The sequence below is a fragment of the Lichenostomus cassidix genome, chromosome 1 (genome assembly GCF_008360975.1).
Source record: "Lichenostomus cassidix isolate B80296 chromosome 1, HeHo_3.0, whole genome shotgun sequence".
Classification (NCBI taxonomy): Eukaryota; Metazoa; Chordata; class Aves; order Passeriformes; family Meliphagidae; genus Lichenostomus; species Lichenostomus cassidix.
The window spans coordinates 90415266-90429747 of record NC_139479.1 but is presented as its reverse complement, the minus strand read 5'-3'; the positions used below and the strand labels follow the sequence as shown (position 1 = coordinate 90429747).

The 14482-nt window shown below is 42.1% G+C and overlaps 1 protein-coding gene across 1 annotated transcript in view; it reads left to right on the top strand.

Annotated features, from left to right (window-relative positions):
* CHD1L (chromodomain helicase DNA binding protein 1 like) overlaps positions 1-14319 on the top strand; it is a 22485-nt gene extending 8166 nt beyond the window's left edge. Inside the window, exons 8-23 of the mRNA XM_085070650.1 lie at positions 268-423; positions 1483-1575; positions 2030-2126; positions 3360-3433; positions 4537-4647; positions 6253-6367; positions 6796-6949; positions 8029-8194; positions 9491-9636; positions 10006-10169; positions 10739-10947; positions 11643-11741; positions 12490-12560; positions 12821-12935; positions 13176-13284; positions 13979-14319. Of these exons, the coding sequence (XP_084926776.1) occupies positions 268-423; positions 1483-1575; positions 2030-2126; positions 3360-3433; positions 4537-4647; positions 6253-6367; positions 6796-6949; positions 8029-8194; positions 9491-9636; positions 10006-10169; positions 10739-10947; positions 11643-11741; positions 12490-12560; positions 12821-12935; positions 13176-13284; positions 13979-14027 (1928 nt within the window). The 3' untranslated portion in view covers positions 14028-14319. The remainder of the gene's footprint in view (positions 1-267; positions 424-1482; positions 1576-2029; positions 2127-3359; positions 3434-4536; positions 4648-6252; positions 6368-6795; positions 6950-8028; positions 8195-9490; positions 9637-10005; positions 10170-10738; positions 10948-11642; positions 11742-12489; positions 12561-12820; positions 12936-13175; positions 13285-13978) is intronic.
* The last annotated feature ends 163 nt before the right edge of the window (positions 14320-14482 follow it).

The following is a 14482-nucleotide window of genomic DNA, read 5'->3' as shown; positions in this document are numbered from 1 at the left end:
GCTTCAAAACAAAGCCACAAAAACTAATGATTACTTTTAAAGCAAGAGCTGCCTTCATGTACCCTCTAAGTGTTTCAGGTTTGCAACTATGTTTTGGTTTCCCTGTAAAATGTGTAGTTGTGAAGGTGTTGGAAGGTATTGTATAAATTCCTTACCTTTAATGCTGTATTTGCCTCTTTTTTCCTTCTTCATTTATTTCTTCTTTTTTTTTCTTTTATTTTTCTTTCCTTTTTTTCTTTTTGTTTTTTTTTCCCTGCTTTTGCATAGCCAAAGAATTGCACAGTCTTCTGCAGCCATTTCTGCTTCGGAGAGTGAAATCTGAGGTGGCTGCAGAGCTGCCAAAGAAGGTCGAAGTGGTTCTGTACCATGGAATGTCAGCTCTGCAGAAGAAGTACTACAAGGCCATTTTGACAAAAGATCTAGGTAATTGAGTGTTTTGAATCTTCTCAATTATTTTTAAAACAAAACTTATTCCTTCTGCACATGCATGCTCTGTTGTAGAGAAGCCTATTTGCTTTGGTCTGCAGGATATGTACAGAATAAATATGTCAAATCTAGTGTTTAGGGCTGCTTAATTTGTGGTTTTAGCTTGTGATGAAATAGGAGATATATCTACTGATCCATTGCTCAGCTATTCTAGAGGTAAGAGGGGTCAGCTTGAGGATCTATCTGTAATTAAAAACCCTTATCACAAGGTAAGCCTGCTACTATTGCATGTTTTTGTATTCAGACAAAAAGGTGGTACAAGAAATTTTGGATCTGTGCTTCTCTACAAATTTTCCAACAGTAGCACAGATGCTGTAAAGCAAATTTCAACCCACTGGATGCAGATACAAGATTTTTGGAAACTACAGGGCTATATAGACAATGCAACCACTACCATCATGTGGTTTGTGAGTGCTTATTTGTCGCAGGGAAATTAAAACTGGGGAGTTGGAGATCCTTTGTTCTTCTAGGGCTTTCTAGCAATTTGCATGAACATCACCAGGAAATCTCAACCTTCATCTTCTAGTATAGTTAGCATATGTGCATGTATTTTCTTTTGTTCCTCACAAAAATGCAGCTCTTCTTTACGTCTTGGTTGCCCAGGAGATCTTGCCGGTGCTGTATATATATATATTTTTTTTTGAAAATGCAAATGAACTGCATCAAATTTCTGTCGCTAATTTTGATTATTCACTCTTAAAAAAATTACAGTGACCTTTTCCAGAGAGTCCAGAAAGTTCAGTGAGTTTGACAAGGCAAAGTAGTGTTTATCAAGGTCTTATTTCTAAAGGCTTGTCCAAAAAGTGTGAAGGAATTTTTTTTGGTCAATGAAAAGTCTTGAGATGGGAAATTCAAATTCAGATGTGATACACAGAGAGAAATACTCCCATGCTGAAGCACTTCATAGCAGTGCTTAGTACTAAGACATTCCCAGTCACACCTATTAATGGAGCATGGGCTTCCCTGCTCAGTTTTTTTCTGTGCTCTTTGTTTCAGATGTATTTGAAAATGAAACAGGAAGAAAGGTTACACTCCAGAATGTCTTAATTCAGCTTCGAAAGTGTGTTGCCCACCCATACCTCTTTAATGGTAGGAATGCACTTTTCTCTCTTGAAACAGAAAAAATAACTTTCTTGATTTACACAGTGGTTTTCTGTTATTAGTGTAATGCTTAGAAGAGGCAAATAATAAACATTCTTGTACTTGAATCAGTAGCAGCTGTGAGTTTGTGACCAGTTCCAAAGCATGACAGTTCATCAATAATGAGGAATAAAGTAGGAGACTGTGTGAAGTCTGAGTTTCTGACTGCAGCTTTCCATTTGTTTGTCTTCTCTCTTCTAAACAAAGAAATCACAATGCTTTGTGAACTACTGAGGGTGTAATTTAGAGATAGAGAATGATCATCACTTCTCAAGTAAGCATCATGGGGCTCTGATTGACAATAGTGGCAGTGCAGACACACTGAGGTTGACCACAGAATTTGGTCACCACACAGTTATTTGTGTGGTATTAGCTCTGCTTTTGAAACTCATTTCTGTTCCAGGTGTTGAGCCAGAACCCTTTGAGATTGGAGACCACATTGTTGAAGCCAGTGGCAAGATGTATTTGTTGGATAAACTTCTTTCATTCTTGTATGCTGGGTATGTCATGTTGGCATGGAGTTGACATAGGGAGAAAAAGTAGACTGGGAAAGCAAAATACCTTATTTAGCCATAGATGGAGCAGATACTCATCACAACATGAGCACTGCCCTATTGATTTCACATTACTGAATACCTGAAAGTAGTAATTTCAATATAAAAAGCTGTATTGGAGATGGTAAAGGAACCTTGAAGATTTTTGTAGCTTCCCTTATAGCATTTCTCAAAACACTTAACTCTCACATGCTCTCATATTTGCCTTATTTGAGAACCTGGGACAATAACTGTGTGACTTGATATTCAGCATATCTGGTTTGACTCTGAGTTTCCTAAGAGTGGCTTCCAATGCCTCAGTTGCGCTAGCATGCCAGTGTTGGCCTGGGAGGCAGAATCCATGGCAAATGTGAAAAAGAAAAACCCAAGAATAAGCTGAAACTTCAGAAGTTTTGGGATTGACGTTCAGAACCCCTTGTGCTGTGCTCTTGTGAGTTCAGAACCTGGAACCCAAAGACCAAGGGCCAGAGCTTCAATAGCCCTTGTAAAGTTCTGATGTGGTTGTGTTGTCTTTGTCCTGTTGTATAGCACCTTGTGAGTGGCTGCCTCTCCTTTGAATGTCTTTTTTGCAGTTCCAGCCCTGTGCAGCTTCTGTGTTCTGTTTTAGTGAAGTCTGATTTAAACAGAGAACTGTCTGAGGCCTAGGGCTGGGAGGAAGGAGAGTTAATTTCCCACACACATTTGTAGGTAGAGTTTGATCCTTGAGGCTTATTTGCTGGAGGAGGAAATGTTCTGTCACAGAGATGCTGATACGACATTTTCCCAATATTTCAGATGCACTGTAGTGTGTGATTTGAGAGCAGTCACATGGTGAGGAACACTTCATCATGCTAGGCTGAAGCTGAGGGTCCCTTTAGCCAGGCTTCTTTGGATCCTCACCAGGCTGTATCCAGCCAGCAGCAGAGCTGTGCCAGAGCCTTGTGACTTCTCCGTGACTCCACACCCAAGACAGGGCAAAGGATGATGGCAGATAAAGCTTAACTGATTGCATTTGGTTGTGGGGCTCAAAATGTGAGGGAATGGGCTGTGATTCTGGGAGGTTAAGTGTACAGAGGTGGTGAGCCTTGCTGTGAAACAGTAACTAATAATGACTGGTTAAGCTATTGTGACCCCCCCAGCACCCTGTGAAATGCTGTCACACTATGGTGAGGATCACAGGGTATCATGTTCTTCTTGCAGTGGCCACCGTGTGTTGCTCTTTTCTCAGATGACTCAACTGCTCGATATCCTGCAGGACTACATGGACTATAGAGGTATGTTCTGCACACTTTGATAGCAGAGGGCTTACCCTAATGATCTCTGCCAGATATTGTTCCTCTGATTTTGGTTGATCTGCCTGGGATGGAGAAAGGAATGTGATGGAGATTTATTGCTTCTTAGTAGATAGAGTCCACATTCCTGCAGCGGCTCTGTGAGTTGGAGGGTCTTGTGTTCAGCTTTTTGCTGTTACCAGCTTCCTGAAATCAGGGGGCAATTAAGTGTTGTTCTTCAAAGTAGCATAATCTTTTGTGGCTTGATAAAATGGGGCTAACAAATGGCAGGGTAGCAGTGTTTAATTATATACCTGTGTCCAGTTGTGTACCTGTGTCCTGAAGTAATTGCAGTAAAAGCAGTAGGCTTGCTCTAGATTCACTTTGTCCAGCACAAAAGACAAACTGAGCCACAGTTATACCAGGAAATTAATTTTTGATTAAAACAGTTGTTGACAGTGGGGCCCCAACATGTCTGTGAGGGCAGGTTGGATCAGACCATTTTTGGCAAGGTTAGCAATGTATTCTTGGGACATTTTCTTTTGTTTCAATCCACATGGCTCCATGCCTACTTAGGATTTCCCAAGAAAGAGGCTTTTGTTTGGTGTTTATGGTTTTGGACGACTAATAATGTAGGATAAAGCCAAATGTAGTGCCATATCCCATACTGCTTGCTCACAGGAAAGCACACGCTGAAGGCCGTGGGAGTTTGGATAAGGAGGATCTGATGGCTGTTGGCCTGCTTTGTGGGGCCAACAGCCAGCACAGCGTAGTCTGAAATGAGACTGTGTGCTAATGTTCTTTTACTTGGGCTCTGAATTTTCCTGTTGTGTTTCCAAGCAGTAAATTAAATGCTGAGAGTCTCTGCTTCAGATTCAGCTAAATTACTCCTTACCAACAGTCAATCTTGAAGTCACGGTCATTACCTCAGTTTATATGAGGTTTAACTGGGAAAAAATGAAGGAGTTGAAGGCAATAAAATGAGAACCAAGCAGGAGAACTTGGCACAAAAAGATTCAGGAGAGCAGTGAGACAGTAGAAAATGAGGTAAGAGGGTGAGAGCAAAGGCGCAATTTCAGAAACATTCATGTTGTTTGTTTGGAAAGGCTACAGCTACGAGCGGCTGGACGGCTCTGTGAGGGGCGAGGAGAGACACCTTGCCATCAAGAACTTCGGTCAACAGCCCATCTTTATCTTCCTGTTGAGCACCAGAGCAGGTATGTAAGGAGAGGCAAACAACCCATCTTGCTTCTGCACTCTTACTTAATTCTCTCTGGCAAGGTTTCAGGGAATTCTGAATCCTGCAGAGCCTGTTTGTGTGGGGGATTTTTGAGGGAGACAGGACACATCCTGAACTTGGGTCTCTCATCTAGGACATCTGGTTTCTGTACTTTCCTTTTGGCAGCTGATGCCAAGATCCTTTTCATATTGCAGCCTCTTGAGTTTATTTTATTCCAAGTTCCATAATGCCTGTCTCTGTGCCAGTTTGAGCTTAAGGAATCTCACTAGCATTTTACTTCTGCAAACATCAGACTTTAGGCAGGAGCAGACTTCCTTTAAGTAGGCTGGTGGAATTGCTTCTCAAGTTTGCTGAACATGGACATGCTCTTTAGCTGGCAGGCAGACTGAAACGAGAGCCTTTTTACCGTCCTGAGACTGCAGAGAGCTCCATGGGACTGCCATCTGTGCTTCTTCCCCTTCTTTGCTCCCTGGGCAGATCTGTGTCTTCTACAGTTTCAAACCCCCCTGTCTCTCTGTTCAAACAAGCACAGAGCCAGGCTTCTGCTTGTCTCCAGAGGAAGAATCTTAGTCTCAAACATCAAACTGGAACCAAGTCTTCCTTTGGGTTTCTGGTTAGACTTGTCTCAATGAGCCTGGCTCCAGTGACACCACAGTGCACTGAGGGGAGCCCACAGGGACACTGAAGGGAAGCCCCTAATGCTGGGTGTCAGGAGTATGTGTGTCTCTCACCACGGTGCCTGAACTCTCCCTGCCCATGCCAGCCAGACTTAAGAGTTGTTTTTTACTGCATATTGCTATGTCTGGCCAAAGCATCTTGTATTTAGCTGGGAACAGGTGTGCTAACAGTATTCCCATTGTTGTTACACTATGGACAGAGATTTTCAGGTGCTGTCCAGTTCATGACCGTCTCCACTTGCAGGAATATTTTGATTATAGTGAAGGTGTCTTGTCATGAGCTGGGAGAAGTATAAGGCAGCAGGCTGCCTCCCCTCTTTAGCTACAGTATGTGGTCACAGTAGAGGTATTTAAAAAACTAAAATTAACTGGCTTTTTTATCTTTTTATTTCTTGAGAGCCCAAGTTCTAACCTCAATACCTTTAAGTCATATAAACACCTGGGTTGTGGTTACTGTATAGTTTGGCTTGGTGTTTTCCACTGTTTCAGTGGTGTATTTACAGCTGGTTCTGTGCTGCAGCCAAGACATGGCTTGGGCAGTCCCTTGTGACTTCAGGGAAGCCAGTCCTTGCTGGGATAATCTGCCTGCCAGCAGAAGAATTATGTCTGTGTTCATCACTCTTGACAATCAGTCCTCTCTGGATTGGTTCACTCACACCCAATGTTTTTTGATTGCATTGCATTGTACAGCTTCTTTCTGGGCTGTTGCAGAAAGCTGGAAGCTGGAAATGGAAGGTTTACCCATCTGTTCAGATCCTTATGAGACTTAGATTTGGGGCTGAGAGATGGATTGAATTAGATACAGTTGATCAGATCTGACAGAATTTTGCACAGCATAAATTCTCCACCTTCTCCTTTATTTTCTGTCGGTGACATATTTTATGACCTTCTTCTTTTGTTTGTAGGTGGAGTTGGCATGAATCTGACAGCAGCAGATACAGTTATTTTTACTGATAGTGATTTTAACCCACAAAATGACTTGCAAGCAATAGCAAGAGCTCACCGGATTGGGCAGCACAAGTGAGAAATGTCACTACTTCTGGTTTGGTTGCTGACTCTCTTGGCCTCTCAGTATTACCTTCCTTTCCATAGGAAATGGGAGGTTAAAGCTTGAGAGTAGATTGAAGATCAAAGGGGAGCAGAGGGGATTTTATGTCTTCATTTTCCAGCTTCAAGCCACATGTAGTCTTGTCCTTGTCATGTACCCAGTGTGGGAACTTTGTAAATTTGGAGTAGGAGATGGAGGCTGGAGCTTTGCCTGTACTTTTGCAGTGAGCATTTCTCCTGTTTAAAGCAGAATTGTGTCAGCATCATATTTCTGCTGGTTATTTTTTTTTCATTTCGTTCTTGCCTTCTTTACCTACCAAAGGAGTGGGTGAGGGGATAGTAAATAGCTTATTGCACCTCAAAACAAAGTAAGTAATAAGAATGTTCTTAACCTTTTCAAGGCCTGTAAAAATCATCCGCTTGATTGGGAGAGATACAGTAGAAGAAATAATCTATCGAAGAGCTGCCTCTAAGCTCCGGCTCACCAATGCCATTGTAGAAGGAGGTCAGTTTGCTTTGGGAGCACCCAAGCCTCAGGGAGCAGCAGAGTTACAGGTAAACCACAGTTATATCCTCAATTTGACTCCAGTACCCACCTTAGAAATGTCCCAGAACGTTTCTGTGTTTCTGACAGATCTGAACCTCGCCAAACAGTTGAGCATTGACATGACAGCTTTTGTATGTAGGAGCCAAAATAACATCCCAGGTCTGGACAACATCTGATGTTTGAGGACAGTTTTTGCAATTTTGTAGTGCATTCATTGTGGAAAAAGGGTGTGTTGTCTTGGAGAAGAGGGAAAGACAGAACCTTTCTTTGTCTTACTTGTTTTTTAATTATAATAGGTTTAAAGTGGAAGCTGACTCATTGTTTCTAGACCTGATCTGTCTCTGGTGCTTTTCTCTCACAAACAGAGCTGATAAGAAGTCAGCTGATAACCTAGTCAGCTTTTGGTTGTTAGTCTGAAATTCAGACAACCTTCTTTTGGCCTCTTGGCAAATACAATGTCTCAGGAGTCAGGGCATGATTTATAATTTTGACCTGAAAGCTGAGGTTTGTGCTGAGAACTTGGCTTGAAAACCTCAAGTAAAGTGACATTTAAGGGAATATATCCTCTGTGTGCAGCTAATCCTAGGAGAGGTTTGGATTTAGTGTATCCTTTCCCCCTCTGCCTCCCCTCCCTGCCCCATCAGCATGTATCTCAGCAATTACAGTTTCTGTGGGAGAAGTGGAACCGAGCCCATAGGAAATTCCATGCTGATATTTTTCTCCCCCTGGATTTTTATGGTATTTAGGCTTTTGTTTTAAAGGCATTGGGGGCAAAAACAAGCCTGGCCTTCCTGGCTATGAAGAAAGCTGCTTGAATGCAGTGCTGTTTTGTCCTTTAGCCCTGAAGAAAAACGACTCTTTGAGTCTGGATGAGTTATGATTGAGAGAGATATGTTGTTTGGGCTTGTCCCATCAGGTGTTGGGAGAATGGGGCATGTTAAAGCATAAATATTTTGACAGGCACCCTTAAAGCTTAGGTTCTTCTACTCACACATCCTTTGCATTTAAGCCTGAGAAGCTCAAGGCACTGGGATTGACATGGAATTAGAAGATAATAATACTGAACTTCCCCTTCTCTTTGTTAAAGCTGAGTGAAATCTTGAAATTTGGCCTGGATAAATTGCTGTCCTCTGAGGGGAGTACTATACAGGATGTGGAGCTAGAAAACATCCTTGGAGAGACAAAAGGAGGGCAGTGGATAATGGATGTTGTGCTGCCACAGGAGGAAGAGAATGAAGAGGAGGATACAGAGAGTAAGTGAAGAATCTCAATAGCTGTGTCACTTGAGTGCTGGTAGAGACAGCTTCCCAAGTAGGGGTGGCATTTTTCAGGCAACAAGAAAAGCAGAATTATAATTGACTTGGATTTTGTTTGTGGCCTAGCCACAAATTTTATTTCTGAGTCTTTTTTGGTATTTTTCTTTTTTTGTGTCCTTATGTGCCTGTCTGTGAAATAATGTTAACAATACTTGCCCAGTTTTGGTGGCCGGGGATTGAATTCTTCCTGTGAATATTTTAATACCTCAGATGGAAATTCGTGAGAAAAGGGAAAATATTTATATTGTAAGTACTGCTTTTCCCACAGAGAATCATCTAGATAGATCTACAGTTTTGGAGATGTAATAGTAACTTAAGGAAAGGCTGTATAGCAGGTGTTCTGTTTTTTATCTCCAGATGAAAGATTATTGGCCATGAAAATCCAAAAGATAAGAGATAAGAAATGCAGAGTCATGGTGTCTATGCAACTAGAACAAACCTACTCTGTATTCAGAACTCTGCTTCCCAGCCCAAATGTCACCCAATTGTGGTTAGTTTTTCATAGCCCCATACTACATGAAAATAAATTCTAAGGATACTTCCCTCTTCCAGTGCCTTCTTTCCTAAAGAAAGACTGATTTTTTTCTGGGTACTCAGTAGCACTTAAGTATAAATTTGTGACTGAAATTGAAATGTGGCCCTGCAGGATAGTTATTGTCCATCCAGCAGCAGTTGCCAGCAATAAATAATTATTTGCTGAGAGTTTGCAAAGAGTGGTATTTTCTGGTGGTGACTTAAAAGAGGAGCAGTGGTACCACACTGTGTAATAGGTATTGGGAAAATAACTCACCTGGTGAGCAGCAACCTTGGGCTACCAGAGTTCCATGCTTTTACTTTGTTTGGGAGCTTGAAAGCAAAAATTGCTGTCCCTTTACAAGAGCTGCCTGTAACTACATAACAGAAATGGATTCTCCACTGGCAGAGATGGAACGACCAAAGAGAACAGCGATGGAACCACAATTTAAAATAATTAATTGACTGAAATAGGAAGAAAGGTTCTTTGCCAATCTAAACAAATTAAGAGCTTTTGTCTAAGGAAGCAAATCTTGATTCTCTTGTTTCCTCATGATGCTGACTCTGGTTATACCAAAAAATTATGAGAGTGAAGATCTTGTTCTGCTGAGGGTAGAACAGTGTCACAGAAGTGCCAGATTTTTTTTTTTTTATCTCACTGTACATTCAGGTGTTAGTAGGTTTCAGTTCCCTTTCACACTTTTAAATTATTTTTTAAAGATCACATGTACGTGTATGAAGGCAAAGATTATTCAAAAGAACCCAGCAGAGAAGACAAAAAAGCATTTGATCAGCTTTTGGATCTCCAGAAAGCATTGATTGAAGAGACCAGTAAGGAAGGGAGAGCTCTCCGGAACAAAGCAAACGTAAGGCAGATGTGACAAGGCACATGATGCTCTTTCATTTGCTTGTGGAAAATGAAACTTGGCAGTTTTCTCTCTTTACCTACAGCTTGCAGAAGGCATGTTAAAAAATTTGGATGTCAGTGTACTAAAGTTGGCTCTAGAATCAGGGCTTGATAATTCAGCAGTTCTGCTAACAGATCTGAGATAAGCTGTACAGGGCATTTATATATGCTCTGGTCATAAAGCCACATATTATATGACACTTGGGATCTGATGATTAAGACTTGTAGATAAGTAACCAAATGTGAAAGGAATGTAAGTTAAGGAGGGCATCAGGTACGGCTTTAAGATGAGCAGTTTGTTCTTGTGATGCCTCTTTTCTTTCTCCAGGCCCTTCTCACAGGCCTTCGGGAACAGTCAGCCAGGAGGAAGCATTTGCTGAGTGAAGAGGAGCTGGAGGCCAGAAGGAAAAAGCGCCAAGAAGCAGCAGCAAAGAGAGCAAGGCTCATGGAGGAAAAGAAGGCAGCAAAAGCAGAGGCAGAACACAAGAAAAAGTATGGTTTGTACTGCATCTACTCTTGTAAACTGATGTCTATTGCACTATACTCTAGAAATGTGTGTCCGAGTGACAAAAATAAAATGCTTGAACTACATAACGTGGGGCTGTGTAGGTGGACAAATGGCTTGAGTCCCTAGCAAGGGTTCCTTCCTCCTGAATACCTTGCCTGACTTTACGTCTACTTTAATTCATAGAGAATGGCCTGAGTAAGAACCCCATGTCTGACTGTACAATCAGTGAGCCTTTGGGAGCAGTTTTTCTCTGGCACGCGTCTTAACTTTTTCTGTCTTGTTTCCTGGGTGTTCTTCCTTCTTACCATTTGAAGTAGCTCCTTGCCCCTTGTTATATGCTCACTTTTTCCATGCCTGCAATTGGCTTATCACATTGGCATGTGACTCTTAATATGATAGATAAGAACTGTGGTTACCATTGTTCTGGCCTAAAATAGGGGAGGGAGCGGAGGGAATGCAGGTCTGGGCCTCCTGTGTTTCACTGCAATAATTTAAACCAATCTTCGTGCCTCCACCTTTGATTTTCATTGAGCATCCTCTTCTCTGGTTTCAGGATGGCCTGGTGGGAGGCCAATCATTACACATCTACCTGCCTACCTTCAGAGGAAAGTGGCTCTGAGGAAGAGTTTGAGGAGGATGAGTTGGGGCAGAATGTGGATTTAGATTACAAAGATGCAGACCAGAACTGTATCAAGTACGTCATGGGAGATGTAACCCACCCCCAAGCAGAAGAGGAAGATGCCATCATTGTCCATTGCCTAGGTGGGACTTGTGAACAACAGGAGTGTTGTTGGGTGAGGTGAACAAGGGAGCTGAATTGTCCCTACTGGCTCAATAGTCTCTAATTCTGAAATAATTTGGATTTGTGTCTGACTTAATCTCAAGTAGAGGCAGTACAGCCTCTACCATGTATAACCCACACAAGTACTAGCAAGGTGTGCAAAGGTCTTTGCATGCCCTTCTTGGATTTATGGGTGAACCTCTTCAAAGGTGCCTGTAGGGCTTGAAATTTTATATATGGGGCTAGATGATGACAGTTCCTGAGAGCAAGGCCTTTTGTTTATCCTGTGGAAGCTGTAGGGATCAAACTGAGATACTGAAATTCATCTTAATCCAGCCTATGGAGAGAGACAGACATTTCTAGAGGCTGAGGTCAGAGTTTCTTGGTGCTTGTCTCTCAACACGGACAGTACACAGGCTCCAGGCTAGTCTCCTAATTTAAGGCCCTCTTTCAAGACACTAAAGCTGAGGGAGATAAAGTCACATTATGGAGTTTCTCCTGAAGCAGTTTTGGAGCTGCTCTCTGGCCAGGGCTATAGCAGAACATCATAATCTCCTTCGGTTTATGTTACACTCTGCATGAAACTTCATGTTTGAAGTGGAAATGCCAAGTAAAAGTGAAAGAAGTTCCTCCAACCTCACTTCTAAAAGGAGTCCAACTTGTCATTTCATTCTAGATGACTCTGGCCGCTGGGGAAGGGGTGGTTTATTCACTGCTCTAGAGGCTCGTTCTGATCAGCCAAGGAAAATATATGAGATGGCAGGAAAGATGAAAGGTAAGAGATTAAAATGTGACCTGAGGCCAAGATACTTGAAAGAGCTTAAACCCCACTGACACTGCAGGAATGAGGTGCCTAGATACCTCGATACTCATGTTTTTCACTCTTTCTCTAGATGTGTGCATCCCTAGCTCTGAAAGTAGTACTTCTGAAAGTAGTGCTTTGATTTGACTTGTTTGGAGTGTGAGGATTTTGTGTAGGGGTTGATCATCCTGACTATGCTGCAAGTCACAAACAAAAGGAAAAAAACCCAAACTCTTACATTAGTGAAACATTCACAGAATGTTTTTCACTATATAAGACAAAGCACTGCTTCTTCTGTCAGAGTGCTTTTAAGAAGGCTGAAAGCCACCTCAGGCAGTACTCAGCTGAGCCTTTGCTCCCCTCCAAGCACCAGTCTTTTCCTGAGCATGTATTAGCACCTTTGAGATACCTGCAGCTAGTGAGGAATGTACTTCTTGCTATAAGGTAGACCTGTTGTTTTTTCTTATTTCCTGGGAGTTGCTTTCTTTTCATTTCTGTCTCTCTCTTTCCATTTGTTGTCTTCAACTGGATGTGTGACTGTGTGGCTCAGGGGGGAAAACATTTGTCTTGCTTTCCTGGGGTCTGACTGCTGAAACCATCGTGAGGAGATACAGTCCTAGAGAATAATACAGAATATGACAGTGAAATCACTGCTGCATTGACTGCCTGTTTACTCTTCAGGACTGATTTTTATTGTTGTCCTGTTCTCTTTTCTGGACAGACCTGGAGTTAGGAGGAACTCTGCTATTCCCTATTGATGATAAAAAATCCAGGAAAAAAGGACAAGATTTGGTGAGAATGAGAAGTTCCTTTTCTGTTTTGCTCTCTCCATATGTTTTTGAAGCTGTGTAAAATGAACCTTATGTCTTTTTCACAATAATAATGGCACTGATTACTGAACATGGCTAAGTTGCAGTTAAATAATAGAGAAAATGAGTTATTTTCCTCATTTATGAAAGCTAGAAGTTGGTAATGCAGTTTTCCAGCACTATCACTGTGTCTCTTAGTACTGCATATAGATTCCATTTCAATTTTTTGTGTTTTTTTCTTAGTTGGCCTTGATTGTAGCTCAGCACCGGGATCGGTCCAACAACTTGTCTGGCATTAAGCTGTCAGCTTTGGAAAAGGGCCTGAAGAAGATTTATGTAGCAGCCAAGAAAAGGAATGGTAAGTGTCTGTGCAGTAGAACAGCAAATCCTTACATGTGTGGTTGCACCTAAAGATGATGACCTATTTCCAACTCTCTTCTATTGTTTTTTCTGAAGTGAAGTGAGATAGCATAGCAGATATGTTGCTCAAAAGTATTTCTTCTGTTCTTGCTGGGTAGCTTGAAGTCTTTTTCTAGATTGCTTTCTGTACGTGTATCTTCCCCTGAAGAGTGTGCACTCTCTGTTCTCTCCTTCCCAGCAACAGTGCATCTTCCACGGATTGGGTATGCAACAAAAGGGTTCAACTGGTATGGCACTGAGCGGCTCATCCGAAAGCACCTGGCAACACGGGGTGTCCCCACTCTCATGTATCCTTTTGGAGTGTGTCTCATCCTGTTCACCATCTAGGACTGAAGGCACCCTGTAAATATCTTGGTGAATGCAAAGCAAGGAAGCAAAGCAAGGCACAGATGTCAGTCCAGTTAAAACCTGGTTTCTCTGACTCTGCTGTCAGCATCCAGCATTTCTGCCAGCACCCAGGTACTCATTCCACACCAAAGACTTAGCATTTTAGGTGATAATGACAGATGAGTGTGATTCAGCATGCCTGGCGGAATTTCTTAGAACCAGGTGCTAGTCTTCTGTTGACAGCATGGACTTACCTGTATATGCCACATCTGTGGGGGACATGACTGGAATTTCAGATTAATGGAAGTGACTCAGAAAGCAGCAAAAGTGGGAATATAAAAAGATATTACAGTGTTCCAAACAAGTGATAGCCTGCTTCCTTGGCTGAACATGATGGAAGTTGGTATGTTAGGACAGGCTTAGGAAGGCTTTCACCTTGCAGAAAAGAAAGCAGGTTTTTCAGGGAAGCTCTGTTTTGTGAATTCTCTAGGAAGACATGCATTTGCTGACATTGTCAGCAATGCTGTGAAACTGAAAACCTGAAACAAAGACAATGGTATTCAGAGCATTCTGGCTCTCTTCCTTGGTAAGTCCATTAGTGGACATATCTGGTATTTGTTGACCCTTGACAGCATTTCCTTGACACTTTATTAGATACTACTTCTCTAGGAACAAAGGCTCTTCCTCTGTTTCACAGCCATAATCATCTTCTGTGAGAGTCTCAAAGCCATGAAGATGCAGTAATTTCACTGCAACATGCACAAAAAGTGACCATCACACAGGCAGTCCCTGTGCATTCACGTCAGAAACATGGCTTGCACAGCCATTATTCACACCTGTACCTCTCTGCCCTGACTGGCCCCAACATTTGCATGTTGTCAGTCGCTCTGGAGTGGAATGAGACTCCCTCTGGCTTCAGAGTCCAAAGAGGAAGGATGTTGGCTCAATCCCAGATCTGTTTTGGTGATGGAAAATTAAACTTTTAACTGATGGTCCATTGTTATCCCTTACATTAAGTTATTGTTAGGGCTTGGAATACAGTATTGTTTGGCTGTATTTCCCTGCCCCCTCCCTCCCTCTCAAATTCCATACTTTATCTCACTATACCTCTTTTCAATCAGCTTTTTAGTGGTTACCTGGCATTCAGATTACATGCCC